The following is a 25,791-nucleotide window of genomic DNA, read 5'->3' on the forward strand; positions in this document are numbered from 1 at the left end:
CCCTGTCCGGAACGGCCGCCCCAAGCACCTGCTTGAGAAGCTGGTGCCTGGAGCTGGCCCTGCCTCCGTGCTGTCTGTCTGTTCCTCCCGTCTCTGTCTCTCTTGGGCCCCGAGGCCCCTGACCGGCCTCCCGTTGCCTCGGCAGGTAGATAACTCCTCCCTGACGGGCGAGTCGGAGCCGCAGACCCGCTCCCCCGAGTTCACCCACGAGAACCCCCTGGAGACCCGCAACATCTGCTTCTTCTCCACCAACTGTGTGGAAGGTGAAGGGGGGAGGGGGCTGCCGGGCCACTCAATTTACGGCCCGTCCCTGGATCTGCAGGGCTGTCCCACGCGCCCCCTCTGGCACTTAGCCTGGGGTGGTTATGGAGCCCTGAAATCCGTATGTGTGTGTGTGGGGGGGGGTGATGAGGAGTCGGGGGGGGGGGCGGAACTGAGCAAAGGGGAGTTGAAATGGCCAGACTGGGGGGAAATGAGAAGGGTTATTACCCCCAGGGCAGCCTAACCCCAGAATTGCAGAGACAGTGCCAGTGAGGGTGCTCGGGCAGGCGACCGGGCCGTGATGCCAGGAAGGTCTGGCCCTGGCACACAGACTGCTGTGCTGAGAGACGGGCCAGAGGGAATGCTGTGCTGAACGGAGAGCCCTGGAGGCTGGGGGGGCCCCATTGCTCAGAGAAGGGCCTAACTCCAGAGACAAGCCAGGCCTCAACCCCCGCCAGGCCCATCCCCTACCCAATGGGCAGCATGCGCTTGCCTGCTAACAGTGAGGGGCCTCGTCCAGTCCTGATGCTGCCAATAAGGGGCCAGCCTGGTGGGATGGGCTGAGACCCCCACAAGCTCATTACACAGAATAGCCACCAGGCAGGGGAGGGACAAAGGCAAGACAAGCAGTGCACGGGGGAGTTGCTACATTGTTGGAGTCCCTCAATCCATCCTTTACCGGAGCTGCTCCTGAGCCCCCTCCCAGCCTCGGACCGCTCACCCCAGTTCTAGTCTTCCCCACAGAAGTACTTGAAATACCTGTCTCCCCTCCCCCACCACCGCACTAGGCACTGCCCGGGGCATCGTCATCTCAACTGGGGACCGCACAGTGATGGGCCGCATCGCCTCGCTGGCTTCGGGGCTGGAGGTGGGCCGCACCCCCATCGCCATGGAGATCGAGCACTTCATCCAGCTCATCACCGGGGTGGCCGTCTTCCTGGGCCTCTCCTTCTTCATCCTCTCCCTCATCCTCGGCTACACCTGGCTGGAGGCCGTCATCTTCCTCATCGGCATCATCGTCGCCAATGTCCCGGAGGGGCTCCTGGCAACCGTCACGGTAACAGGTTCCGCTCCTGCACTGCCCAAGGGCGGGGCTGGGTGTCTGGCCAGGCCCCCTGGCTCAGCCAGCGCAGGGCGGTCTGACCACACTGGCAGTGCCAGGTGCAAATCCTGCCCCCCCCCCATGCCTGCTCTGACCCCCGCCCCTCCGGCCCGCAGGTGTGTCTGACCCTCACCGCCAAGCGCATGGCGCGCAAGAACTGCCTGGTGAAGAACCTGGAGGCGGTGGAGACGCTGGGCTCCACCTCCACCATCTGCTCCGACAAGACGGGCACCCTGACCCAGAACCGCATGACGGTCGCCCACATGTGGTTTGACAACCAGATCCACGAGGCTGACACCACCGAGGACCAGTCCGGTGAGAGGTTGTCGCTGCTACCTGCCGCCTGTGCCCCCCGCCATCTGTGCCATCACCCACTCCACCACCCCCTTGCCCTTCACCAATGCCATCACCACCCTAGCGTCCCTGCCCACACCCCCGCCACTTACATTCCCCCCCAACACCACTGTGTCCTTCTGCTTGCCACTACCACTACCGCCTGCAACCCTGGGACTGCCACCACCGCCCGCACCCCTGCCACTATCACCACCACCTAAGTCTAAGTTTACGCCAGCACTGTCGTTGGTAAAACTTTTGTCAGTCAGGGTGTGAAAAAACCACACCACTGACCGATGTAAGTTTCACTGACAAAAGCACCGGTGTGGACAGCCATAGCCACTGCTGCTGTTTGCGGGTGGTTAAATTACGCAGGCAGGAGCGCTCTCTCCCATCGGCACAGAGCGGCTACATGGGAGACCTGACAGTGCTGCAGCTGTAAGGTGTGTAGTGTAGACATAGCTTTAGCCTGCCCTGTGAGCGAACTGTCTTTTTCCACACACTGGGTAACAATGCGGCATATAGGGGAGACTGAGGCACAAGCAGGACTCATACAAATACTACAAAATATTCCCACTTTGTCACACTCCCCCACTGCGTGTGCCCTCACCCCCCAACCCTACCTATGCCCCATGCCAACTCCACCTGGGCTCTCACATACCACCCGCCATTGTGTGCCGTCACCCCCCATCTCTACCCATGCCCCCCACTATCACCACTGCTTGCACCCTCCACCACTGTCCCCCTCACCCGTGCCCTCACCCCCTGTCATCAACACCCACGTGCCATGGCCACCTGTACCCTACACCCATGCCCCCTGTGCCTCCCGCCACCCCATCTGTGCCCCCTGACACCACCTCCACTCTACCCGCACCATCTAGCCACCCCTAACTCATCATCTTGTGCATCTCCCCGCCCCAGCCATCCTTGCCTCCCCCCACCTGCGTCTGTCTAACCCCTGGTGCTGCTTCAGGGCAGGGCTGAGGTGGGGGTACAGGGGGGAACCTGTGGCACTGCAGGGTCAGCTGTGCTGAGTCCCAGAGTGTGCCCTGGGCAGAGGGTAGCATGGCAGTGCCTGCAGGGTGGATGTGGCAAGCCTCGCACGCAGCACCCATGTTCCACGTTCCTCTCCCAAATTCCTGGCTCTTCTTTCCCTTGTTTGCCTCTGTCTCGGTGTGATACCATGGCTCCTGACTTTGGGAGGCTCTGGTTTGGAGACCTGGGCACCTCCCAAAAGCAGGCTCTGCTGGATTAGAGATTGTAGGATAGATCCTGGCTACTCCATCCAGGCCTCTCCTAGCAGGGGGTGCTGTAGATGGCGGGGTAGGAGCACTGGCTGTGCGGGGAGTTCCTGGCTACTCCAGTCCCAGCCTCTGCCAGCAGGGGGCGCTGTGGGGGGGCAGGGCAGTAGTACTGGCTTGGGGGGAGTTCTGGCTGCTCTAGTCCCAGCCTCGGCCAGCAGGGGGCGCTGTACATGACACTGCTGCAGCCAGGCAGTGGGGCTCGGCTCGCTGCTCCAGTCCTATGGTCGGGGGCTGGATGGGGTCATGTGGCTGACTGGTGTGTCTCCTGCCAGGTGCAACCTTCGATAAGCGCTCGCCCACCTGGGCGGCCCTGGCCCGCATCGCTGGCCTGTGCAATCGAGCCGTCTTCAAGCCAGGCCAAGAGAACGTCTCCATCTCCAAGGCAAGCTGGGTTCCTGGACCCCACCCCTCGCTCCCGGGCTCCCTGCACGGCTCTCCCAAGCGAGATGGGCCCCAGCGCTGAGCGCACCGGACTCTCCAGGAGATATGGGCTCTGCAGGTCTCCCCTTGTCTCCCCCATCCTTCACGCTGCTCTGATTTCTGCCTGGGGCACCACGTGAGATCGAGGAGGGGGCTGTGAGGAGCTGCACTGAGATGGGATCTTGGCTTCCCACAGCCAGATGGGCTCAGACTGCCCAGGGGGCTTGGACGGCCCCCATCGTCTGCCACGCTGCCAGAGCTCTGTCCGGCCCGGACCCCCCACCGGGGAGCTGGCCTCAGAGCACACGGACCTGTGCAGCTACCCCTTGGCCGCAGGGCCAGCCTGGGGAGAGAGCAGTGCATGGGAGCGTGCTTTCCTAGGGCCGGATCCCAGAGCCAGGGGCTGTTCAGTCTGACCCATAGCACGTGGCTGGGTTGTTCCCTGCCTCGGCAGGATTGTCAGCCTCAGAGCAATGGCCAGGGAGCCCCATAGCCCGTCCGCCAGCCCCGCCAGACCAGAGCAATTCCCAGCGAGCCCCATGGCCCATCCGCCAGATCAGATCATTGCCCAGCGAGCCCCATAGCCCGTCCGCCAGCCGTGCTAGATCAGAGCAATGCCCAGCAAGCCCCAAGGCCTGTCCGCCTGCTGCTCCAGATCAGAGCAATGCCCAGTGAGCCGATAACCCCTTCTCTGCCTCAGTAGGACAGAGCTGTGGCCTGTGTCTCCCCATGTCCCTGACTCTGCCGCCCAGCATCAGAGCCATGAAGCCAGCTAGTCCTTTATCCCCCTGCCGTGTTGGATCAGACCCATGTAGATCAGTGTCCCTGGCTCCTGGATCAGAGCACTGGGCCCACAGGTTTCCTGCAGTGTCCAGTACCCCATATTTTAGATCAGATGTTCCCAAACTTTGTTATAGTGGGGTACATGCTACACCTCCCCTCCCATTGACCATTGCCACACAGTCGCACCCCCCTCTCATTGGCCATCACCCAGCCACACCTCCCCTCCCATTGGCCGTGGCCCCACCCAACCTCCTCACACATTGGCCATAGCCTTGCCCCACTTCCACATCCATTGGTCTCTGCCATGCCTCCTATTCTATTGGGCATGGCCTCACCCTGACTCCCCTCCTATTGGCCATGACCCCAGCTACACCTTCCCTCCTATTGGCCACGGCTCCACTACCACACCCCATCCATGGGCCATGGTCATGACTGCCCTCCCATTGGCTGTGACCCCAGATGCACTTCTCATCCCTTCACCCCACCAGTCTGCTCAGCAGTGCTCCCTCTGGGCTGCCCTTGCCCCACACTGATGGCCCCTCTCCCCTCGGCAGCGGGACACAGCGGGCGACGCCTCCGAGTCGGCCCTGCTCAAGTGCATCCAGCTCTCCTGCGGCTCGGTCAAGAAGATGCGGGACAAGAACCCCAAAGTGACAGAGATTCCCTTCAACTCCACCAACAAGTACCAGGTGGGCTGGGGCTGGGGCCGGGGCTGGAGCATGGGCCCGGGGCTCAGAGGGGCACAAGCTGGGTTGATATGGGCACAGATCAGGAACAGACGTGGGGCTGGGGGGGTCAGTGTGCGACGGGGAGGGAATCGGGCTGTGGCTTGGAGATGGCATTGGGGATAAGTGTGGGAATGCAATGGGTCTACGGGAAAGTTGTGCCCCTTGGGGGGCAGCCATGCAGTGGGGTGCTGGCCGCTCGGCTCCCAGCTGCCCCACAGTATCCTCAGCCACCAGCTGCTCAGCGGGGCGCTGGCCACTTGGCTCCCAGCCCCCCAGCAGCCACAGTCCCCAGCTGAGCCGGCTGATCTTGGCTGTTGCCAATATTCATTCAGCAGATTCAATCCCCATGGATAATAGTTGGGCATAGACAGGACGCTGCGCTCTGGCCAGCGACCAGCTCCCAGCCGCCGCCTGCTGCGCCCCCAGACGCAGGGCCGGGAGGAGCTGGAGGGAGCCAGGGAGCCCCAGGCCTGCTCAGGCTGCGTGTGCAGGGAGAGCGGCCCAGGGCAGAGGGCGGGGAGGAGAGGCACTGGGATGGGATGGGGAGGAGAACAGGTGAGTTGGGGGCAAAAGGATGGGAGGGCCTAGAGAGGCAGAGGAAAAGGTCCTGGGGCAGCCATGGGGCGAGCAGCAGGTGACTCAGGGTGCAGCGCTGGAGGGAGGCGAGCCCCATCCTCCCAGCGTGGCTCCCCCTAGCCGGCTCCCCGTTGTGTTCCAGCTCTCCATCCACGAGCGTGAGGACAATCCCGAGGGCTACTTGCTGGTGATGAAGGGCGCGCCGGAGCGCATCCTCGATCGCTGCTCCACCATCCTGGCGCAGGGCCAGGAGCTGCCTCTGGACGAGGAGATGAGAGACGCCTTCCAGAACGCCTATCTCGAGCTGGGCGGACTTGGGGAGCGAGTGCTGGGTGAGGGCACCCGGGCACTGGGGGGAAGGGCTGGAGGGGCCACATGGGAGGAGACTATGGACGAGCGAACACCGTGTGTGTGTGTGTGTGTGCGCGCACGGGGGTTGTGAGCACCAACAGGGCAGGGATGATTGTGCACGGTGGGGGGGGGTCTGGCTGCGGCTCACACTGGCGCTCTCGGCTCTCCCAGGCTTCTGCCACCTCAACCTGCCCCAAGACAAGTTTCCCCGGGGGTTCAAGTTTGACGCGGACGAGATCAACTTTCCCACCACCGGCCTGTGCTTTGTGGGACTCATGTCCATGATCGACCCGCCCCGGGCGGCTGTGCCGGATGCGGTGGGCAAGTGCCGGAGCGCAGGGATTAAGGTAAGGCCGTTAGGCAGAGATCTCACCACCCAGTCAGGCGAGCCCATACTCCAGGCTGGGGGCAGAGCGTAGGTGGGGCCATGCAGACAGCAATGCTCGCTGCCTCGCTGGATACAAAGCCAGGGACCCTGTGCGAAACCCAGCAGGCATGATGCCTTGGCCCAGACACTGCGTTGTCAGGAGCAGAACCCAGGAGTCCTGGCTCCTACTTTAACCACTAGATCACACTCCCTGCTGCATCTAGGAGTCCTGACTCCCAGCCACCCTGCTCTAACCACTCCTGCCAGTGCTGGCTTAAACCACTAGACCTCACTCCCCGCTTTGTTTAGGAGTCCTGACTTCCAGCCACCATCCCCAGTCTAAAAACTAGATCTCGCTTCTCTCCCAGAGCTGGGAACAGAACCCAGGAGTCCTGGCTCCCAGCTACCCTGCTCTAACTACTAGTCCCTACCCCTCCCAGAGCTGGGAACAGATTCCAGGAGTCCTGGCTCCCAGCTCCATTGCCAGGGTACTGGACCCTGCCCATCAGTGTCCATGCCCTGACTGCTGCCTGGCTCCACCCCCAGGTGATCATGGTGACCGGCGACCACCCCATCACCGCCAAGGCCATCGCCAAGGGCGTGGGCATCATCTCCGAGGGCAACGAGACGGTGGAGGACATCGCGGCCCGGCTCAACATCCCCGTTACCCAGGTCAACCCCAGGTAGGCCGGCCCCGACTCCCAGGGCCCCCTGGCCAGGCTGTGGGGAGCTGGCCAGCCCTGACGCTGCTCTCGCCCCGCAGGGAAGCCAAGGCCTGTGTGGTGCATGGCTCTGACCTCAAGGACATGACTCCAGAGCAGCTGGACGAGATCCTCAAGAACCACACGGAGATTGTCTTTGCCCGCACCTCCCCCCAGCAGAAGCTCATCATCGTGGAGGGCTGCCAGAGGCAGGTGAGAACCTGCGCCCTGTGGGGGATCCCTGCCCTGAGCACCCAGCCTGCCCCCTGCTGGCCAGCCTGACCCACACACCTGCCCCTAACTGCCCCACTGGGGCGGCCTAGGCCAGTGCCTTCCAGGCTGCACGCCCCCAGGGACGGCTCTCAGCCTGCGTCGCTCTGAACGGCTGGCTGTGAGAGGTCCCTGCCCTTCCGAAACCTGCCGCCCTGCCCTGCTTCTAATAGAGCCGGGCACTGTGGGTTAGTGACCACCAGGGGAATTGCCATGGCTACCACAGCACTTGTGTGTCCATGGGTTGAGCCACACCCAACTGGCGCGAAGGCTCGGTGCCATCCGGGCAGCTCCACTCTCCTCCAGACGGCCGCCGTGCAGTCCAGCTCCTGACCGGCGAGCTCAGAGCCAGGCTCACTGGGGCCATCCCCTCCCCTTGCGCAGAGCCCCAAGGACATAAAAAGGGGAGTAATTGTTCTAGCCACTAGACCCCACCCCACTCCCAAAGCTGGGGATAGAACCCAGGAGTCCTGCCTCCCAACCGCCCTGCTCTAACCACTAAACTCCACTCCCCATCCAAGCCAGGACTATAACCCAGGAGCCCTGGCTCTCAGCTCCCCACTGCTGTAACCTCTAGACCCCACTCCCCATCCGGAGTAAGAAATAGAACCCAGGAGTCCTGTTCCCTCTAGCCTTTCTTTCACTCCCAATCTATGTAGCCCCCTGTGTCTCAAGGACTCAGTCACCAGCCCCATCTCTTGGGGGGGGGGGGAGGGGAGGCAGGAGCCTCCCCCCCTGCCCAGCCCCAAGCCCTGCGATGTGTGGCAGGGACCGGGTGACAGTCCCAGGGTGAATGCAGTGACCTGTGCCATGTTTGGCCCAAACATCAGTGCTATCCGGGCAGGAGGGACCTGGTCAGGATTGGGGGTGTACGTCCCCTCCAGCCCCACTGCGCCCCCACAGCACGATTGTGCAGTGGAGCCAGTGCCCCTTCTTTAGTCACCCCCACAGCGCCCTCCCCTTGGGGGTCTCCCACCCTGCCCAGCCCCCAGCTGGAGAGCTGGCACTGCCCCTCCGGGTGCTGATCCTGCCTCTCCCTCCTTAGGGGGCCATCGTGGCCGTGACAGGGGATGGCGTGAACGACTCGCCCGCCCTGAAGAAGGCCGACATCGGCATCGCCATGGGCATCGCCGGCTCCGACGTCTCCAAGCAGGCGGCCGACATGATCTTGCTGGACGACAACTTCGCCTCCATCGTGACGGGGGTGGAAGAAGGTGGGTGCCTGGGCTGGTGTGGGGGCGGGGAGGCGGGCAGCGCCTCAAACCCTGCTCCCTCAAACCCAGCCAATTTGTGACCCGGACATCAGCCAAGCACCAGGCAGGCACCAGGATCCAGGGCACCCAAGGACGTGGGCCTGGCACTGGCTCGCCCAGCCCAGCCCCCGCCTCAGATCAGCCCCCTGCTGCCTTGCCGTGGGGCAGTCCTCCAACCACAGAGCCCTGATGGGTGCCCAAAGCTCCCCGAGCTGGCTGCAGCAAGCCGTGTGCCGGCCCGCGCCGGAGTAGACTGGTGCTGCTGGGCTTGGAGCCTGGCCCGGTGCCGCTGTCTCTGGGCCCGGCTGGCACCCGGCAGGCTGAGAGTGGAGGAAGCTGATGTTGCTGCCCTGATTGTGCCAGGCCTTGCCAAAGGCAGCAACACAGCCTCTCCCCCCCCCAATCCGCCCCCCAGTGCCGCCTTCGTCCTCTGCCCACCTCCCCTCTGCCCCGCGACTCTCCTTCTCCCTGTGCTTTCTCCTGCCAGGCCGCCTGATCTTTGATAACCTCAAGAAATCCATTGCCTACACGCTGACCAGCAACATCCCCGAGATCACCCCCTTCCTGCTCTTCATCATCATCAATATCCCGCTGCCCCTGGGCACCGTCACCATCCTCTGCATCGACCTGGGCACCGACATGGTGGGGGAAGGGAGCAGGGGTGTGATGGGAGGGGGAGGGAGGGGGGATGATATTGGAAGTGGGGGAGGGGTGAATGAGAGCGGGGTGGGGGAGGAGAACAGTGCCCCGGGGCAGAGGGTGGCAATAACAGGAGTTGCTGCACCTCTGCCCTTAGCCTTGGCCACAGCTGCTCCTTGAGGATGCCCCTTCTCTTGCCCATGGCTCGGGGCACTGAGTCCCTCAAGGGCACCAGGGAGAACTAGGTGCAGCCGGCTGCCAGGTCCCCTGGGGACCCAAGGGGCCGGGTCAGGGGATTGGGCCCTGAAGGCAGTGAGGCCAACAGCTCCTCCTCGTCCTGGCACAGGGATGGAAGCAGTGAGGATTCAAGCCTGGCTTGGTTTGCATGGCGTGGTGGGCTTTGCCCTCCCTGGGCTCCGGCCAGCCCCGCTCCCTGCGTCCCAGGCCCCAGCCCTGGGCTGCTGTGGCGGGAAGAGAGTGGTTTGAGCTGGTAGCACCAATCCCAGACTGGCTGCACTACGGTTTGTGCTCAGTGTCATGGCATGAAAGTCCCCCAGAACAGCCCTCCCCTCCCAACCCCCCCATTGGGCTGCAGCATGCTGGTGCCACATGGCCACGTAGGGCCTGGCTCTGCTGGGCAAAATCATTCCCCTCCCCCCATGTCTCAGCCTGTCTCAATGGGGGCAACCCAAGCTGAATAACCCATACACTAGATGGATGTGGGGGGGGATGGGCAAGTCAGTCAATGGGCAGAGGGAGGGAGGGAAAGGTAGGTCAGTGGATGGAGGGGAGGGAGGAACAGGCCGGTCAGTGGGGGAGGGAGGGAGGAACAGGCAGGTCAGTGAGGGGATAGATGGAGGGATGGATGGAAAGGCAGGTCAGTGAGGGAGGGATGGACAAGCGGGTCAGTGGGAGGGGGAAGAAGGGATGGACAGGCAAGTCAGTGGGTGGATGGAGAGAGGGATGGATGGAAAGACAGGTCAGTGGGGTGGGAGGGATGGACAGGCAGGTCAGTGGAAGGAGGTGGGAGGGATGGACAAGCAGGTCAGTGGGGGTTGGAGGGAAGGACAGGCAGATCAGTGGGGGTTGGAGGGAAGGACAGACTAGTCAGTGGGTAGATGGAAGGGGGGTTGGAGGGATGGACAGGCCGGTCAGTGGGGGTTGGAGGGAAGGACAGGCCGGTCAGTGGGGGCTGGAGGGAAGGACATGTAGGTCAGTGGGGGTTGGAGGGATGGACATGCAGATCAGTGGGGGTTGGAGGATGGACAGGCCGGTCAGTGGGGGCTGGAGGGAAGGACATGTAGGTCAGTGGGGGTTGGAGGGATGGACAGGCCGGTCAGTGGATAGATGGAAGAAGGGAGGGAGGGAAGGATGGACAGGCAGGTCAGTGGGGGTTGGAGGGATGGACATGCAGGTCAGTGGGGGTTGGAGGATGGACAGGCAGGTCAGTGGATAGATGGAAGGAGGGAGGGAGGGAGGGATGGACAGACCGGTCAGTGGGTGTTGGAGGGATGGAGACCCTGCAGACCCCAAACAGTGAGAGCGGAGGTGGGGCGGGTGCCAGAGGACAAGGGGGTTGCAGTGAGCCCAGGAGAACGGAGGCTGACTCTCAGGCAACCTTTCCAAGCCACACAGTCTCTGGGGCCATGGACTCATTTCCTCCCTGGGCGCATCGTTATGGGCAGGTCACACCAGGCTGGAGATGCCCTCGCTGTGGCACCAGACAATCCCACCCAGGGGATGCGCCCACTGAGGGTTCTCCGTCCCCAGAGAGCTGGAGCCTGGAACCCGACAAGGAGCTTAGGCCTGGATCTGAGCCCTGAGTCCCTCCCTCGAGATGCCATGGGAGGAAGGGGTTTCCTATCTCTGTTGAGTAGGAGTCCCTGGACCCCAGCCCCATTCACGCCCAGCCCCTCCTGCCCCACCAGGTCCCCGCTATCTCCCTGGCCTACGAAGCCGCAGAAAGCGACATCATGAAGAGGCAGCCGCGGAACCCCAAGACGGACAAGCTGGTGAATGAGCGACTCATCAGCATGGCCTACGGGCAGATCGGTGAGTGGGGCTGTGGGCACTGTCTGCTCAACCTGCGACTGCAGCCCTGGACTGAGACCCCCAGTCTAGGGGCTGCAGGAAGTCATGCTGGTGGTTCAATAGAGGGTGCCCTCCCCCGAGTTAGTGCTGAACCTGGTATCCCAGCATGGCAGCAGGGGGCGCTGTGCTGCAGCGATTAGCACTGACCAGTGTCCCAGCATGGCAGCAGGGGGCGCTGTGCTGCGGGAAGCAGAGGTGGTCAGCACTGACCAGTGTCCCAGCGTGGCAGCAGGGGGTGCTGTGCTGCAGGGAGCAGAGGTGGTTAGCACTGACTAGTACCCCAGCGTGGCAGCAGGGGGCGCTGTGCAGCGGGGAGCATAGGCGGTTAGCACTGACCAGTACCCCAGCGTGGCAGCAGGGGGTGCTGTGCTGCAGGGAGCAGAGGCGGTTAGCACTGACCAGTACCCCAGCATGGCAGCAGGGGGCGCTGTGCTGCTGGAGGTGGCACCATCCAGGTGAGACACACAGCTCTGCTGGGGTAACGGTCTGCAGCACAGGAGGCTCCTGGGGGTGAGGGCCTTGTCCTTGCAGCCGACCCAGCCTGCGCAGGGCTCTGGCCCGTCAGCCGAGCCACGCCCCGCTTGGGAGGGAGCCGGCATGCAGCACCAATGGGCCGTGCCACGTGGCCGGGGTGCTGGGCGGGTCCGTGGAGAGCCATGGCTCCTTTGCAGTTTGGGCTGGTACTGGACAACCAGGAAGGAAGGAGCATTTATGGGTCTCTGCTCCTCTCTCTCTCTGTGGCCGTTCCCCCCTACCCTGCCATCCCCCCCAGGTATGATCCAGGCCCTGGGCGGGTTTTTCACCTACTTTGTGATCTTGGCGGAGAACGGGTTCCTGCCGTCCACCCTGCTGGGCATTCGCCTGGACTGGGACGACCGCTCCAAAAACGACCTGGAGGACAGCTACGGGCAGGAGTGGGTGAGTGCAGAGCCGGGGACGGGGGGCAGGCGGGGCCCCACTTCTCCCGTGTCAGCATTCGCAGAGCTCCCATCAGCCCCCTGTGACAATGCGGTTCTGGCGGAACCCAACTGAGAGTGCCAACTCAGGACAAATTGCTCAAATAGGGCAGTTACAGCCCAAGGCTGGGGTTTTTTCCACCTCTAAGGCAAACCAAACCAGCCAGACTAAGAGGACTTCAGTCTCACCCCACTGGCTAACTGCAAGTCTCACAAGCAATCTCCTTAGATACTCCAGTTTCCCAGTATTACCACCAGTACCACTCGTTATGGGGACAAAGGGTTATGAAAACCAATACCCCAGTAAAAGAAAAAGGTTCTCCTGATCCCAAAGGACCAAGCCCCAGACCCAGGTCAATATACAAATCAGATCTTACCCACAAATCACGCTGTTGCCAATCCTTTAGAATCTAAAATCTAAAGGTTTATTCATAAAAGGAAAAAGATAGAGATGAGAGTTAGAATTGGTTAAATGGAATCAATTACATACAGCAATGGCAAAGTTCTTGGTTCAGGCTTGTAGCAGTGATAGAATAAACTGCAGGTTCAAATCAAGTCTCTGGAATACATCCCCCGCTGGGATGGGTCCTCAGTCCTTTGTTCAGAGCTTCAGTGTAGCAAAGTTCCTCCAGAGGTAAGAAGCAGGATTGAAGACAAGATGGAGATCAGGCATCAGCCTTATATAGTCTTTTCCAGGTGTAAGAACACCTCTTTGTTCTTACTGTGGAAAATTACAGCAACATGGAGTCTGGAGTCACATGGGCCAGTCCCTGCATACTTTGCTGAGGTACAAGGCGTATCTGCCTTCTCTCAATGGGTCCATTGTATAGCTGATGGTCCTTAATGGGCCATCAAGCAGGCTAGGCAGAGCTAATCTCAGCTTGTCTGGGATGTCACCCAGAAGCATAGCATAAGTTTGCCATACAGACAGTATAGAGCCAATATTCATAACTTCAACTACAAAACTGATACACACCTATAGACAGCATAATCATAACCAGTAAACCATAACCTTGTCCTAGACACCCCATTTGACCCCCTTTATACAAGATTTGGGTGCCACTACAGGACCTTGGTTGCAACAATGATCTATATGGTCCCAGTTTATGTCAATAACGTCACACCCCCAACGCAAAATTGATGCAGGAAGGGATGACACAAACATCACTGACTGCATCCCAAGAGCTTCCCATCCTGGGTTCTGTCTTACTACAGCTAGTATGGGGTTAGAAGCCATACCAGTGTATAACAGAAATGGTTCATCAAAGTCATGTTCAATAACATGATTGAACCTCTTTACAAACTCAAGGTAACACTTAGTTAGAACAATAGTGGATTGGATCTGCTCTGGCAGCATGGTTTCTGTATGTGCCATGTGATCTTGCCAAGAGCTAAAGAAAACTGCTACTTTATCCATACAAGCTTGGGCCAATGTTTGGAACCCAATTAACATCGCATAAATGCAGATATTAATGTTCTTCATAGTCCAGGAATCTTGGCATTTAGCCATGAAAGCAATATGGCAGTGTGCCTCAGTCTTCCTTTTCATACAGCACATTAGGTCTGGAATGTCCTTTCCCCTGTGAAAAGTTCCCATATTGTTTATATGCATTGCCTGTGAAACCCCAGTGTAACAAGGCCTTTTAACATAACGTGTGTTTTCATGTATTCCTTTTAACATGTTCAATGAATTCTCCAAAAGATTAGGCACATTGTATATTTTTACCGTTTGTGGCAATAGCAACACATTAATTACAAAATTTAGCAATAACAACAAGTTCATTGCAAGAGTCCATCTACAGTCATGTTTGTCATGCCACCCCTTTGGCTTAATACCATTGGAGTTTGGGCATTTTAGGGTCAACCTGTGGCTTCCCTTTGCAAAATTCAGTTTTCTCTTTCCTCCTTGTCCTGCAGGATCAAACCCTGATTTCTTTTGCTTAACAGAATTTACTGGCTGATGGGGTGGGCCCTCTTTGCTAACAGCTATTAGCAAGTCCCTCCTTTCCCAGCCAGGCAAGTAATTTGCACTACCCCAGACCAGAGCCAGTCCACCAGTTTTCATATTCGCAACTGCTATCATCTCCAAGGCTGGACTCTGTCTTAAAGAGATACCACACAAATCCAAAGAGTCTGCGGGTGAGAGTTTGCTTCCTCTCCCCCGCATCCTCAAGCATTTAGCCATAAAACTGCTCTGCTCTGACACATCAGTAACCAAATCTGTCCTCAAACCCCGAAGCACAAACTGCTCATTTAAAGAATCAGAAAGGAGACATTCCTGTTCCAACACCATTGTCTCCCCAACAAGTTGGCCCCACACAGCCACTTGGTTATAGGGATGCCACAATCCCTTAACAACTTTTACTTCCTCTGAGACCTTCTCAAAGCTACCCACACTGGATCTTTTACAAGGAAAGTTAGTGGATCCCTTCACAACAGACAATTTTTGGCTGCTAGGAACTGAAACTTCCTTGATTAAATCACTCTCACACCCTTCAATTGCAGGGAACTGCTTGCACCGAGTACCATGAGGATTCCTTTCTCCAGGAGCTTTTCTAAGCAGCAATTCACCCCTCACAGAAATTCTGCCCTTACCCTCTTCACCTAGGGCTTGCCCTAAAGGAACACTTTCCTGAGCAACAACAGACTCTGTCTGGATCTTACTTATATTCAGGATCACCTTTGGCCCATCAGGCAGATCTCTACACAATCCCCTTTCAGGCGAACCCATAGACTTCCTAGATAAAAGGTTAGAAATACTTCCCTTCTCTTTGCCACACACAAGCTTAGGAATTTTTTCCTTTTTGCTACAAGTTGTTAAACTGTCCGTAGGTAACACAACCAAATTACCTTTCTGCTCTCCTTGTGCCCTGGCTAGGGTATCACCCTGATCAGACAGAGTTGTTACACCCTTCTCCAACCACACATGAGCAACAGGCAAAATACAAGCACCAGAACTGTTTGGTCTCTGGGATTTTGCTAAGCCACTAACTGGATGCAACCTAGTTACGGGGCCATTCTCCCCAGCAGATGCAAACTTAGGACCATTCCCTTCCTGGGCTTTGGTTGAATCCAGAACCAACTCTGAGATAACTAAATTACTCTCAACCATCACAGGCCGAAAGGCACCTTCTGTCTGCTCCACAGACAAAAAAGAGTTGGAGACGCATTTTCCTTTACCAGACATACTGTTTGGGATTTCATTTCCCTTGTTCCAGCACACCGGGCTGTTCACAGACAACTGCTTGGAGATTGGGGTAGCTTCCTCCATAGGCAAGTCAACACCCCTGACAGACACAGGCACATTTCCTTCACTGTCACTATTCTTCGCACAGGAAACAGATAAGGTATAGGGGCACCCATCTTCCACTCTCCTTGCCTTCCCAAACTGCTGACTAGATAAAGCCATTAGCTCACAAGACTGCCTAGGCTCATCCAAAATTTCCTTGTTCTCCTCTCCCTTCGCTTGATCTAATTCCAGATTTACTTCTGAGACATTAGATAGACATTTAGAAACTTCATTCACAGCCAAACAGCTACTTTCCAAAGACAAACTTTTGGAGAAACCCTCCATAGGCACAACCTTAGGATCAATCCTCTCTTGTGCCTGGTTTGTATTAACTTGACTGACCATAGCTTTAATATCATTTCCAATCATAATATCCTTAGGGATTATGTCTTTTACTCCCACAACCACGGTGCCCTCCAATCCCTTCCATTTCAGGTGGATTTTAGCCAAAGGCACCCTGACAAAATACTTAGATAAGGCTACAACAGTTACATCTTCACCTGGCAAATAATCTTCCTTCCTGACCAGACTTGCTTTAACCAGAGTAATATCTGCTGCGGTGTCCCTCCATGCCATACACCTCACTCCATTCACTTCTGCATTGCTAATAAACTCTGCATTATTTCCCCCATATTTAGCTTTAATGTGAGTTTTAAGGTTAAATCCTTCAGAGACAACAGAAACAGCATTTGCACACAGGGCACCAATGCTGGGCTCTGTGTGGCTTGCCTGTGAGTTTACAACAACAGGGTTAGCATTGGCCGTGGCATTTGGGGTTGCTGGTTTTGGGCTGCCCTTCAGTGTCGGGCAGTCTGGTCTCATGTGGCCCAGCATACCACAGCGATAGCATGTAACCTGCTGGGGATGTGAGTTCCTACCCTCCGGGCCCCCTTGAACTCCTTTAGAAGAGTCAGGTTTATTTTTAAATCCTTCCCTCCTCTTGAACTGGGGAGAATGGTGATTAGTTTTCCCCGGGGTTTTACACCCTTCTCGAGCCCTGTTTTGGGTATGGGCATCAGCAATCTCTGCTGCCCGTAGGACTGACTCAGGGTCCCTGTCACACACAGCTGCTCTCACATTGTCAGGCACAATGTCTAAGAACTGTTCCAAAGTTATTAAATCCAGCAGTTTTTCAAAACTCCCATGAACCTTGGCTCCCATAACCCACTTTTTAACAAAACCCATCAGCTTATGAGCACATTCTACAAAAGTACAATCCTTAGACATTTTAAACTCTCTAAACTTAACTCTGTAAGATTCAGGAGTAACCTTGAACCGCCTTAACACAGAATCCTTAAACCGCTCATAATCTAAGGCTTCTTGTTCCCCCAAGTCATTAAACACCTCCCTGGCTTTTCCAGTCAGTCTGGTTAGCAGGACAGGCATTCGCTGACCCTCAGGGATCTGGTACAGATTGCAGAGGCGTTCAAAGGTAGACAAAAACTCCTCTATATCCTCAGTATCATTGTAAATGGGACACATCCTTTCCCAGTTTTTCTCATGGCGGGGGGGAAGTGGAGTACCAGGTGGGGATGACTTTCTCCGCTCTTCCATTACTTGGAGCTGAAGTCTGGCCGTCTCCTGTTCCATCCTGTGAGTCTCCTGCTCAGCAGCGAGCAGCTCTAGACGCCCCTTACGGGCTCTCTCTTCTCTCTCATCAGCCTCCTTCTTTCTTTGATCAGCTTCTTTCTCTCTCTCAGCAGCCTCTTTCTCTCTCGCTCTTTCTAACTCTGCTATTTTGTGCTTCTCCAGCAATCGAAGATCTGCTAGCTTCTGTTCATGCTCAAATTGCAGTTTACTTGTCACCCCTTGCATCCTAATTTTTTCTGCCTCTTCTGCAGCCTCAGGTAAGGGCTGTGCTCTTGCCCCCTGATCACTGGCTATTAGCAGATTTCTCAGTTCTTCCTTTGTAGCTTTCTTTCTAAAGCTTATCCTCTTTTCTGAACACAAATTTTCCAGGGCTTTTTTCCCAAGTCCCTTATATGCTCTTTGCTCAGCCATTGCAGCAGCTCTTTAACCAACAAAACTCTCAATCCCAAAATTCAAATTTGGATAGCGTGGGGTTCTGACCCAAAGCTTAATTGACCTGGTTCTGTGGATCCAAGCACGACTACGCCACTGTGACAATGCGGTTCTGGCGGAACCCAACTGAGAGTGCCAACTCAGGACAAATTGCTCAAATAGGGCAGTTACAGCCCAAGGCTGGGGTTTTTTCCACCTCTAAGGCAAACCAAACCAGCCAGACTAAGAGGACTTCAGTCTCACCCCACTGGCTAACTGCAAGTCTCACAAGCAATCTCCTTAGATACTCCAGTTTCCCAGTATTACCACCAGTACCACTCGTTATGGGGACAAAGGGTTATGAAAACCAATACCCCAGTAAAAGAAAAAGGTTCTCCTGATCCCAAAGGACCAAGCCCCAGACCCAGGTCAATATACAAATCAGATCTTACCCACAAATCACGCTGTTGCCAATCCTTTAGAATCTAAAATCTAAAGGTTTATTCATAAAAGGAAAAAGATAGAGATGAGAGTTAGAATTGGTTAAATGGAATCAATTACATACAGTAATGGCACAGTTCTTGGTTCAGGCTTGCAGCAGCGATGGAATAAACTGCAGGTTCAAATCAAGTCTCTGGAATACATCCCCCGCTGGAATGGGTCCTCAGTCCTTTGTTCAGAGCTTCAGTGTAGCAAAGTTCCTCCAGAGGTAAGAAGCAGGATTGAAGACCAGATGGAGATCAGGCATCAGCCTTATATAGTCTTTTCCAGGTGTAAGATCACCTCTTTGTTCTTACTGTGGAAAATTACAGCAACATGGAGTCTGGAGTCACATGGGCCAGTCCCTGCATACTTTGCTGAGGTACAAGGCGTATCTGCCTTCTCTCAATGGGTCCATTGTATAGCTGATGGTCCTTAATGGGCCATCAAGCAGGCTAGGCAGAGCTAATCTCAGCTTGTCTGGGATGTCACCCAGAAGCATAGCATAAGTTTGCCATACAGACAGTATAGAGCCAATATTCATAACTTCAACTACAAAACTGATACACACCTATAGACAGCATAATCATAACCAGTAAACCATAACCTTGTCCTAGACACCCCATTTGACCCCCTTTATACAAGATTTGGGTGCCACTACAGGACCTTGGTTGCAACAATGATCTATATGGTCCCAGTTTATGTCAATAACGTCACACCCCCCTTGCAGCTGGGGGACAGGGGACTGACTGAGGGGCCCGGAGCCAGCTGCCCTCCCTCGTGCCCAGTGTCTCATCCCTGTCCCCGCAGACCTACGAGCAGCGCAAGGTGGTGGAGTTCACGTGCCACACGGCCTTCTTCGCCAGCATCGTGGTGGTGCAGTGGGCCGACCTCATCATCTGCAAGACCCGGAGGAACTCCGTCTTCCAGCAGGGCATGAAGTGAGTCCCACCCCACCCACCCCCAGTCCTGCACCCTCCTGCTCACACAGGACCTGTGGGACTTCTGTGGTGACAGGGGAGGGGAGGTTTGGCCATACCACAGGGTGGTGGGCTCAGCAGGGGACGCTGGGCCCAGTGCCCCAGAGGGAGCTGTGCTGCAGGAAGTGGAATGAGAGGCTCAGCGAGGGGGGGGCTGTCCCCGCCAAGCCAGTGCTGATGCCAGTGCCCCGGGGCAGTGCTGAGGGGTGCTGTGCTGCAGGGTGTGGGGTGGGAAGCTCAGGAAGGGGGGCTCTCCCGTCTGAGCCAGTGCTGGGCCCAGTGCCCCAAGCGGAGGTGTGTTGCAGAGAGTGGAGTGGGGGGCTCAGTAGGGGGCTCCCTGCTTGCAGGCAGTGCTGGCCCCAGCGTGGCACTAGGGGGCGCTGTGCTGCTGGCTGGTCCATCACTCAGATGAGCCATAAACCAGCAGTTCTGCTCGCACCTCCTGGGTGGGCAAATTCCGGATCCCAGCTGGCTTTGCACAGCCCCCTTCAGCAGATACCGAATCACCCACCCCAACCCCGACCCAAAGCTCTCTGTCCCTAGGACTCCTCGCACCTCCCTGTGGGCTGCCGCAGGCTGGGGCCAGGGCTCGGGGGAGGGGGGGCTCAGGTTGCTGTGTTGTGTTCTTCTCCCCTCCAGGAACAAAATTCTGATTTTCGGTCTCCTCGAAGAGACGGCCTTGGCCGCCTTCCTGTCCTACTGCCCTGGCATGGGGGTGGCGCTGCGGATGTACCCGCTCAAGTGAGTGACACGCGGCCATGGGGCAGAGCCCCGAAGGGCACAGACAGCAGGGAGCTGCTGTCCCCCTCGCATGCCTCGGCCTGGCTCCCTTTCCCCAGCACGGGCACCGAGTGGCGCAATCCAGCCTCCACCCCCACAGGGTCTCCCCAGCAGCACGGTCCCCAATGCTCCTCCCCGCGCTTCAGAGTCCCCCCGGCTGCGCAGTCCCTAGCGCTCCCCCCTGGAAGGGTCCCCCCCGGCAGCACGGTCCCTAGCGCTCCCCCCGACAGGGTCCCCCCCGGCAGCGCAGTCCCTAGGGCTCCCCCCCGCAGAATCCCCCCATGGCACAGCCCCTAACGCTCCTCCTGCCCCCCACAGGGTCACTTGGTGGTTCTGCGCCTTCCCCTACAGCCTGCTGATCTTTGTGTACGATGAAGTGCGGAAGCTGATCCTGCGGCGCTATCCTGGTGGTGAGCTCCTGCCTGCCATGGGCCCCCTTCCCTCTCGCCCCCCCCCATCCCCCCGCAGTGCCACACTCTCCCATCCCCCCCGCCCCCACTCCCACTCTGCCACAGGGCTCCCCAGCTCCCTCTATCCCTACTGCCCTGGGCCAGGGTTCGACCTGGTGCCTGGGAGGGGAAGGCAACAGGCCCTGCTGCCCTGGGGTTGGATCGGGGCCCGTGAGCTGCCCGCTGGCAGAGACGCTCGGCTCTGGAGGGCAGCTGTGCCGAGCAGGGAATGGACGTCATGTCTCCCCCTAGCCCAGGCCCGTGTCTGACCCACTGTACCTCTCACCCTGCCCTGGCACCGCCACCCCCAAGCCAGGCGCACCCCCTGGAGCCGGGGGCTCCGTCTCTGCCTGCTCCCCCGTTTGCTGGCACTGATGAGCTTCTCTCCCTTCCTTCCCCAGGCTGGGTGGAGAAGGAAACGTATTACTGAGCTGGGCCAGCCAGGCGGCTCCTCTCTCCACGTCGCTGCTCCGCCGAGGCCGCCTGGCACCATCGCAAACCTTAGAGCAGAAGGGGGGGGGGACATCAGCAGCACACGCTGCCCAGTGTAGATCTAACGCGTAGGCACTAACCCTGCCGGGACGAGGGGACGAGACCCCGGATCCCTGCCCTGGTAGCTAGGCGGGGAGGTAGGCAGAGCAGGCTTGACCCCAATTGGCCCCTGCTGATTTCCATGTGTGGAGGGGGGCTGACTTGATGACACAGAGACCCTGGACGGGCCTATGGGGGAGAGAGGGCAGCCAAGCTCTGGTGGGTCCCAGCCGGGCTCTGTGGAGCCAGCAGCCCTTGGCCAGAGAAAGAGGGAGTGAGTGTGTGTGTGGGGGGGCACCCTAGGGCCCCTGGTGTGAGGATGAAAGGCACCCCCAGGTAGGGTGACCACCCGAAGCAGGCAGGACAGTCCCGAAATGCAGAGTTCAAGCCCCGGTCCGGGACTGAGGTAGACCTTAGCCCCCCATTGCCACAAGGCCTCACCCCTGCTCCTCCTCTCCCCTCCAAGGTCTCGCCCCCTGGCCAGGCTGGAAGCTGGAGCTGGACCATAGTAAGAACCACCCAAGGAGCCCAGGCCGCTGTGGGCAGCCCCAGACCCTGCACCTGCCCTGGGCGGCACACACCAGGGGGCAGGGACACAGGATGCTGTCAAGCACCCCAGCCCCCCACTCAGGGCAGGTGGAGGCTCTGGGGCTCCCTACCACAGCCTGGCCTACCTGGGTGGCTCTTACCACGGCCTGGCTCTGGCTTCTGACCTGGCCAGGGGGCAGGGCCTTGAGGGGGGAAGAGGAAGAGCAGGAGGTGGAGCCAAAGAGGGGGGCAGGGCTCCTGCATGTGTACCACTTTTGCCTTTTGAAAAGGTGGTCACTCTACCCCCAGGCCTGGCATGTAGGGGCTCCCCACAGCTGTGAGCAGATCCCCGCCCCCCACACTATACTGGTGCTGGGGGGTTGTTTGCTGGGGCAACACTGCCCTGGGTGGGGGTAGAGGGGCAGGGGGTCTGGTCACTGCCCTGGTGGGGGTGTGGGGGTCTGGACACTGCCCTGGGCAGAGGGGGGGGGATAGGGGGTCTGATCACTGGCCCAGGTGGGGGAGGGAGGGTCCAGGGGGTCTGGTCACTGCCCTGGGCTGGAGGTGGAGGGGCAGAGGAGCCCCCACAAGCAGGCTCCTCGTATGTCGAAGATGTGCAATAAAAATAATTTAACCGCTTCCTGCCTCAGAGTTCCTTCAGCTCCACGCCCAGTCACAGCGACAAGTCTGCTTGGGAAGGAGGGACTAGAACGTGGGACGTGGCCTCTGGCTCCATCACCTCTGCCTCTGGGCTAACGGGGAGCACATCCTGCCCTCGCCCCTGAGCCTCTCGAGGGCAGCACGAGGGTGGCTGGCCTAGCCTCAGAGCTGCTCACCCCAGCTGTGCTCAGATTCCTCCACCAGGCATGGCTGAGGCCTGTTACAACACAGCGTTGTACACATAGCGCTACCTAGTGGCTGAACAGTATAATACAGTTTAACATTCCATTACCTCTTCCTCTTTAAGTTCTACATTCCCACCATTTACCATAGTTACCCTGCCACGCTCTCTTTGAAGTTCAGTACGGATCAGGCTGTTGAGTGTCTCTGAATCGTGCTGGTTTCCTAATTACAGAACTGAACACGTAGCAACTTGGTCATCTGGCTGTCCATTAGTTACGATTGGCTCTGGTTGGTTTGGACTGGCTCCTTCTCATTCTGCATCTGCCATCTGCAGAGTTTGCGCTGTTGATTGTTCTTTCTGAGGAGCAAACTGTAAATGCGGATGATTGCTGCTGAACTCTCCACTGTCGGTCTCGATCACATATGATCTGGACCCTGAATTCTTTTTCTGTAGGAAAACTGTAGGTAGGTCTTGTAGGTCTCGACCAAGGTACTTTACCATCCCTACTATACCTCTCAGTTCTGGTACATTCAATTCTCAAATTGCTTTTACTTTCTCAGGGCTAGGACTGATTCCATCTTGTCAGTCCCAAAAACTCAATTTGGGATAGGCAGAAAATACATTTTTCTTCAAAAAGAACAGGAGTACTTGTGGCATCTTAGAGACTAACAAATTTATTAGAGCATAAGCTTTCGTGGACTACAGCCCACTTCTTCAGATGCAGACATTTTTCTTGTTTACCTTGAATCCAGCTTGACTGATGAGGCTTCGGACTTCATTGTGGGTTTCGGTGTGTTCTTCCATCAAAGATCCATACATCAGAATAGTGTCCATGAAAACTACAACTCCATTTGTGTCTGTTAACAGTGATGCCATTTCTCTTTGGAAAATTTCAGGTGCACTGGCAAACCCAAAAGGTGATCGTCGAAAGCAAAATCTCCCAAAGGGTGTGATCAATAGAATCAGTTTAGCACTTCCTTTGGCTAAAGAAATTCACCAGAATCCATGCGAGGCATTCAGCTTGGAGAAGCTCATTCACTGGAGGTTTTCAAAAGGAGGCTGGGGAGCCATCTGTCTTGGATGGTTTAGACACAACATCTTGGTAGGATGTGAGACTAGATGACACTTGCGGTCCCTTCTAATCTGTGGTTCTTTGAATACTGGGACTCTTCTCACTTTGGAGAGGAAGTCATCCCGTGTTGGGAGGACATATTTTTCTCTTACAACTGCTTCATTAAGTCTTGAGATCCACACAGATTTTATACTTTTACTTTTTTTTTTTTATAACCGGTACCATTGGGGTGCACCACGCTGCTGGCTCAGAGATTTTCTCAATTATGCCAGTTAGCTCCATTCTCTTTAACTCAGTTTGCACTTTATGAAGTAATGGGATAGGAATTCTGCTAGGTGCGTGTACACCGTATGGCTCAGCTTTGTCTCCTCAAGTGATTTGTACTGGATCTCCTTTCAGAAGTCCAAGTTCACCAAATATTCCATTGAATTCCTCTACCTTTCTCACTAGGCCCATCATGGCTGCCACACTGTGGCTCAGAAGGTTGTTGGTCTGTGATCCTTTGATCACGTGCACTCTGAATGCATAGCTTTCCCCTTTTGTAAGTTGTTTCTGTGGTGAACTGGCCCATGCAGTTCAGAATCCCTCCAGGGCTAATTGGGGCTAGACTTCAGCTCTGGGAGGGGTTGAAGGGGATTGTAAGGTCCTTCTGAGGTGACTGTGATGTCAGCTCCCGAGTCAATTTTAAAATCAATAGTCTTGCCAGGAATATTCAGTTTTACTTTCCAGGCTGGCTCTGGGTCATCACAAGTGATAGATCCCAGAAACAATGGCTCTTGATCGTCTGTAATACGAGTCAACTCCCTGACTAATTTGGTGTGGCAAAGAGGGGCAAAATGTCCATATTTCAGGCATGTATTAGACCATGCACCTTTGGCGGGACATGCATCATCTCTTGGGATATGACTTTTTCTACACCTTGTGCATCTAGGCTGGAATTTATCCCTCTTGGCCTGGGAGTTCTCTCTCCTTGCCATGGGTCTTATAGGAATGACTTAGCACTCATACTGCATCTATTAACAGCTTCTAAGCTAGTTTCTTGTTTTTCAAGTTTGGCAAGTTGCTCTTGATTTCACCTGCTCAGACTGCTTTGCTATTTGAATAGCTGTGGCTAGGGTTAAATCTCTCTTCAGTTTTGGCTGCTGAGAAAGGTTTTGATCTGTTAACCCAATAACCAGTCTGTCTCTAATATTTTCATGTTTGGCTGTCATTTTGAGAATGCAAATGTCTGCAGAGCTCTTATAAAACATTCAACATTTTCCCCTGGTCCTTGAATTCTCTGGTGAAAACATGCTCCTTCATAAACCACATTTCTCTGAGGTGTAAAGTATACATCAAAATAGCCAGAACCCTTTCATTTGTGACTGCCTTCATTACAGTCAAAGGATTTAAAGACACGCTGTGCCTGCTTCCCCCGGGCATAAATGACAGATGATACCTGCATGTCTCCAGTTTCTTATGCAGCGTCATAGCAATGCAAAATCTTGCCAAGTACGGCTTCCAGTCTGTGCATTGGGAAGGTTTGTCAAAGCTGAAGTTCTCTGGGGCATTGAAGAGCGGCGTCTTGATGAGATCCTGCAAGCTTTGTTGCTGTTTTCCTTCTGTTTTTTTCTTCTTAGTTTACTCCTGACACCATGTCATGTTCCTCTGTACAGATCTGGCCTGGCTACAGAGCTTGCTTATCCACCCCAGATGTAATCATCATAAGATCACTTAATGCTCTGCCCAGTGTGGCTGAGGCCTGGTTAAATAAGATGCCACCTCACCTCTGAACAATCTATACAATGTAGCATTCCATGGGGGGCACCATCTCCCCTCCCCAGGGCATCACTGCAGGAGGCACCTCCCACCATGGGAGGGGGATTGGGCAAGCGCACTGGGGGGCAGGGGTTTGGAAGGGAGGAGGAAGAAGTGGACTGGAAGGTGTGGGAGGGAGGGATAAGGAGGGGCAAAGGCAGTTCAGAGAGGAGGGGCTGGCAGCTAGATTGGGGATGGGAGCAGGTGGGTGGGGTGAAGGCTGGCAAGAATGGGGGGGAGGGGGCAAGGGCTGGCAGGGAAGTGGAGGGTAGGATCAAGGGTGAGGGTTCCTGGGGTAGGGGTGGGGGTGAAGCTGGCAGGGGGTAGGGTTGGGGTAGTGGTGGGGGATGGCAGGTAGATGGGGAAGTGGGTAGGGGGCGAGGGCTGGAGGGGATGTGGGGGATGGGGTAGGGATGATGGGGTGGGGATGGGGTAGGAGTGAGGTGGTGTTGCTCCCCCCTGCCAGGGTGTTGCTCCCCCCGCCAGGGTGTTGCTCCTGACCCCTTCTGCTCCCGTTCTCTCCCCCCAGCACCCCCTCCCCCGGGAGCAGCCCCGCCCCTGCGCCAGCCCCTGCCCCTGCCCCTGCCATGAGGTGCAAATGCTGGGGGCTGTGCGCCCATCGGGCTCTGCAATGCAGCTCCCACCCGTGGCTCCAGCAGCATCGATCCCACCCTGGCAGCGGCGCCCCCCGTTGGCCGGCAGGAGATGCCGCTGCCTGAGCACTAGCGCTGGTAAGAGGAGCTGGGCCGGCGATGTAAAAATAAGCCCCTGGGTCAGCAGAAAGAGCTGAAACCCGTCGCGCCCGCTGCCAGGGCCCAGGCATTTCGCACTGATTAAAATACAAGCAGCTGTTGGGCTACAAATAGAGCCAGGGCATAGCTTGCCTTAAAGACCAGCGCTCCCAA

General features: G+C 56.9%; 1 protein-coding gene across 1 annotated transcript in view; it reads left to right on the forward strand.

Annotated features, from left to right (window-relative positions):
* LOC128826987 (sodium/potassium-transporting ATPase subunit alpha-2) overlaps positions 1-21,619 on the forward strand; it is a 36,049-nt gene extending 14,430 nt beyond the window's left edge. The window contains exons 7-23 of the mRNA XM_054010608.1: positions 146-263; positions 1,050-1,318; positions 1,480-1,678; positions 3,273-3,382; positions 4,758-4,892; positions 5,650-5,839; positions 6,030-6,205; positions 6,772-6,908; positions 6,989-7,139; positions 8,242-8,410; positions 8,937-9,091; positions 11,017-11,140; positions 11,952-12,097; positions 18,716-18,846; positions 19,525-19,626; positions 19,984-20,075; positions 20,516-21,619. Of these exons, the coding sequence (XP_053866583.1) occupies positions 146-263; positions 1,050-1,318; positions 1,480-1,678; positions 3,273-3,382; positions 4,758-4,892; positions 5,650-5,839; positions 6,030-6,205; positions 6,772-6,908; positions 6,989-7,139; positions 8,242-8,410; positions 8,937-9,091; positions 11,017-11,140; positions 11,952-12,097; positions 18,716-18,846; positions 19,525-19,626; positions 19,984-20,075; positions 20,516-20,544 (2,433 nt within the window). The 3' untranslated portion in view covers positions 20,545-21,619. The remainder of the gene's footprint in view (positions 1-145; positions 264-1,049; positions 1,319-1,479; positions 1,679-3,272; positions 3,383-4,757; positions 4,893-5,649; positions 5,840-6,029; positions 6,206-6,771; positions 6,909-6,988; positions 7,140-8,241; positions 8,411-8,936; positions 9,092-11,016; positions 11,141-11,951; positions 12,098-18,715; positions 18,847-19,524; positions 19,627-19,983; positions 20,076-20,515) is intronic.
* Positions 21,620-25,791: the final 4,172 nt, after the last annotated feature.

This window comes from Malaclemys terrapin, chromosome 21 (assembly GCF_027887155.1).
Source record: "Malaclemys terrapin pileata isolate rMalTer1 chromosome 21, rMalTer1.hap1, whole genome shotgun sequence".
Lineage (NCBI taxonomy): Eukaryota > Metazoa > Chordata > Testudines > Emydidae > Malaclemys > Malaclemys terrapin.